A 4,336-nucleotide genomic window follows, 5' to 3' on the forward strand; every position below is an offset into this window, starting at 1 on the left:
AAAGAGGAAGGATCCGAGTTGTCTTCTGATCAGTACGGAGTGGAGCTTAACCGACCCGGAAAGAATGGATATGGGCTTCGCGTGTGGTTTGGGCCCTCTTCAACGAAGATAAACGTGTTTTCAGGGATTTTATGCTTTAAAACCACCATTTCAATAAGAGGAAATTTTCCTATGACAAGATAATAATAACAATTTTTAGATATGTCTAAAGTTTGAGCCCGAAAAGATAAGTTTCCTATTTTGAATAGATTTCTTAATTGAATGGTTTTTCTAATTGGAGAAGGTTTCCTAGAAAGAGATTTCCTATTTTGGATTTGATTCTTATCTATAAGAAGTTGAGACAAAAAGAGTCCAAGTTTTTCAGTGCATCCTTGATTTCTATGAGGGAATTTTCTGACCAGAAAAGAGAAAAAAGAGGAAATTATCATTAGCCACTTTTTATCATGGGCCTTGCGATCCAAAAATCCACGAGGCCCCTGCCAAGCATCTGGGAGACTTGAGCTATATATTCCGGTTGTCAATTTGGGCCCAGAAGTTCTATGATTGAGTAAGGTAAAATTGGACGAGCGGGACTCTATTAGCGGAGGAGGTATTTTATGCGACGGTCATATAATGACGCATCATTCACCAATCCAATGGGAAATGCCTGCACACATGACAATTAGGTAGGATGAGATTCGTGGCACTAGTTAATATGGACAATGACGATTAATTAGTTAGGTGTCATGTCATCACGGTCGTATACTTTCTCCGAGCTGAAAACCGGACCTATCTAAGCTCACATAAGCGTGATGTGTTTTTACCAAGGGGTTTGCGTCATTCTTCTTCAAAATTTATTACCTGTAGTCTGTTTTCTTTTTGTGGTCACGGTTTGTGTAGAAGGAATTTGATTAATCTAGTCATATCAATTCCATGTAAATTAGAATGAGAATAGTGATAGTCTTGTGGTGGATAGGATTGACCTTATAGTACGCAATGCATGGAAAAGTAATATTTCCATGGAAATTGTGATATAGTTCTTTCTCATGATATCGATTTTTTTTCTTTAACTACTTATTAAGAAAAAGTGACACGAATGGTCTTTAAACTTTGATTCGATATGTAATATGGTTTCTAAATTTTTAATTTATTCAATATGGTCCTTGAACTTTAACCTACTTAGCAATGTCATCTCTAATCTTTTCAATTTGTTCAATGTAGTTCTTATATTTTTGGTAGATGTTCAAATTGGTCATCAGACTATATGGAAATATTATGTGTTGTCCTTCTATTGAACACTTTCATGTAATTCAGGAACTAAGTTGAACATGTAATAAAAGTTTAAGGACTACATTAAACAAATTAGAAGGTCAGGAATGACATTGCATATGAAGTTGAAGTTCAAGGATCATTTCGTGTCATTATCCCGCTGGTTAGTGCTCCCTGCTCCATTTACTATGGCCCTGTTTGGTAACCATTCAAACGGGGTCACATTCTAATTCTTTGTTTTCGGGAGTAGTTTGGGAATATAATCGTGTTTGATAAAATTTTTGTTCTTGGGAATAAATTTTTATTTTTTTTGTTTCCACAAGTAGATTTGGAACAAAATCAAGAATACAAAAAAAAAAAAAAAAAAACCGATTCTTGTTCCGAGAACAATCTAAGAATCAAAACAACTCTTCTTCTTCCATTTTCTCTTCTTCTTCTTCTCTTTTCTTCTTCTTCATTGATCACCCCATCTACTGTTGTCTATCGCCACCGTCAGCCGCCGGCGAGACTCAGGATGTTAATGGGCATGGTATCAAACATAATTTTTATTCGAGAATAAATTTTTTGAACAGTTATTAAACGACTTAAAATCTTTCGTAACTGCTCCTGCAGGAGGCGGGATAAAAGAAAATCATTTTTTATCAAAATTTACTTTTGGAAATATAATTGTTACGAAACGCGCGTATGTCTATATTTCTTAATCTGCACAGAAGTTGGTGTTTGGCTAAACAGATGAACTTGTTGAGTACAAAACTAGAAAAAGGCTTTCGCTGTAAAAGGAATCAATAAAAAGGAGGCTCGCGAGGGTGACCACTCCTGAAAGTACAGCGAGATTGGTCCGATGAGCATGTGACTGGGATCAGCCTTCGATACAGAACGTCCCTCTCTGCATTTCCGTCAGACGGTCCTCCCTGAAGCTCGTGGGGTTTTGCACCTTACACATCATTCATAGATTCATAATAGTTCATAATAAGATCGTGGGGTTAGCACCGTACTGGTGAGTTTCATGTATGCAAACACTGACACGCCTCTTCTTGACCTCAACGTTATCTTTCGATTCGACTTTGATCTTTTACGCCACGTGAAGCCTTTCATATTCGTTGATAACCGCGTTACATTTGTCTACCATAAAAAAGAAAAAGAAAAAAAAGGGACTTACATGCAAATTACGCTGGTTTTCTAGCGGTTTGGAGGTGATTTGGACAAAGGGTTTGGAGGCGGAAAACGAAAGAACTCCAGCATCAGGATGTTGGGAGATCTGTGGAAGAAGAGGGGCCATGGATGCAGCAACTTTTTTGCTCCATTAGCCTTCCCTTGGTGCCTGTTAGCCTTACGGGTTTCCAGAATGCCCAGGGCCCTTCTCTTCTCGTCTGCTAGGATAGAGTCCTTCAAACTTCATGCCATGTAGAATCTCTAGTCTAGCATCAACACTAAATCTCAGGCCTCCGTAGCACGTCTCTATTTTGTTTGAGAGTAGTTCCGATATCTGTTAGGATCTCGAGTTGTACCAGCCCGTGTTTGCCAGAGTCCGGTTGGTCCCAACCAGTCGCAATCTCTCGTCATGAATGATTGCGATTCTCTTTCTGACAATGGCGGTAAATCGAACTTACAGATAAGTTGAATTGGTTGGGGACCGAGCGAGCGTCGCTCCGAGAAACGGTGAACAATTATTGAGGCAAGTACGCCTCCTAATTATTGTAGTTGAGTGGCAGTGCAGTCAGCTGTCAGCACTGTAAGCCAAACCAGCTCCTTCAGGGGGAAAAAAAAAATTCGCAGCGAAAAACGAAGTGTGAGACAATTTATTGCCGGTCCCGTTCGACTGTCTAACACGTATCTGATTCTTTAATTGGTCCGGTGCTGGTATTAACAAAAAAAGAAAAAAAAGAAAAAAACAATTCAATGTAAATTGCAGAACTGCAAGGGAAGTATGCACCCGGAAGAAAATTCGAAAGGTAAATTGTCGTCGTGCGTGGATTCCCATTAGAAAATTTTGCTTTTCCCTTCAATCAAAGAATCAAAATGTTTTCTGCTAACACAACATATCATTTGCAACTGATCTGACAGTTCAATCATCATCAATGCTAATTCCATAGTTTTGACATTTTGACTGCAGTCTAAAGCTCGAACCACCACCTTTCTTATCCGCTTCATCTTGTTTAGTCCCTTCGACTGAAGCACTAAGGCTGGAGATAGGAGCAGCTTTCTTTACGACAGCAATTCGTACCAAGGATGAATTCAACAGCAATTTACTCTCACTCCGATCCTGTGAACCAGCAGATTTTCCTGTTAAACATAAGAAACAGATGAGCCAATGGACATCAACAAAGACACTCGTTTCTCCATCGTACTATAATCCATACTTACATGCTCTGTATACAGTATACACTATAGATTTTCATGTAACAATCAAGTAATATTTATTTCAAAAGTAACCAAAAAACTCGTATACTTTCTCAGAATCAAGTCTACTTCCATGAAAGGAGTCTGCAATTTAATAAAACCCAAAGCACTTGATGGAAGAGGGAAGTGCCGAGCCTATCTACTCCAGAACATCCATCATTCAGACGGACAAATAATGCCATAAATCCCAACCAAGGAGAGCTAACTTAACCAAAGGAAATATGTTCGGAAAACGTCACATACCTCTGTCGTTCCAAATGTCCCTGGAAGTAGTTTCTGCCAAGGCATCTGCTGGCTTGTCCGGAAATTCCTCAGAAAATTTTATCTTCTGCATTTCAAGGACAAATGACGCTTCCATCAATCAACAACTTATGCTTGTCTCAAAAAAAAAAAAAAAACTAAAAAAACTAAAAAAAATCATCGAATGAATTGGTACTGTGTATTCTTAGGTACAGAGAAGGTTTAAAGAAGACTGATAATTCTTTGAGTAGTTTCATGAAAGCATATGGAAGACAATCTAAACCATCAAAGCACATCCGCCTTTTCTAATTATCGAATCAGGTGCTATAAGCTTTTATCAACGGTGCATACACAATAAGCAAACCAGTAAATCATGCCCTTTTTGAGAAGTTTGGCAGATGACCATCAAGAGCTGGAAATATACGTAACAGACTCGTTTTTTGCTTGA

At 38.5% G+C, this 4,336-nt stretch overlaps 1 protein-coding gene across 1 annotated transcript; it reads right to left on the minus strand.

The window, feature by feature from the left end:
* Window positions 1-3,196: 3,196 nt before the first annotated feature.
* Window positions 3,197-4,336, minus strand: LOC104452047. The gene is made up of 2 exons (XM_039315016.1): window positions 3,892-4,336; window positions 3,197-3,531 (listed from the first exon to the last, which is right to left on the minus strand). The coding sequence occupies exons 1-2, from the start codon at window positions 4,004-4,006 to the stop codon at window positions 3,314-3,316; spliced, it is 333 nt and encodes a 110-aa protein (XP_039170950.1). The 5' UTR covers window positions 4,007-4,336; the 3' UTR covers window positions 3,197-3,313.

This window comes from Eucalyptus grandis, chromosome 6 (assembly GCF_016545825.1).
Source record: "Eucalyptus grandis isolate ANBG69807.140 chromosome 6, ASM1654582v1, whole genome shotgun sequence".
In the NCBI taxonomy this organism is placed as follows: Eukaryota; Viridiplantae; Streptophyta; class Magnoliopsida; order Myrtales; family Myrtaceae; genus Eucalyptus; species Eucalyptus grandis.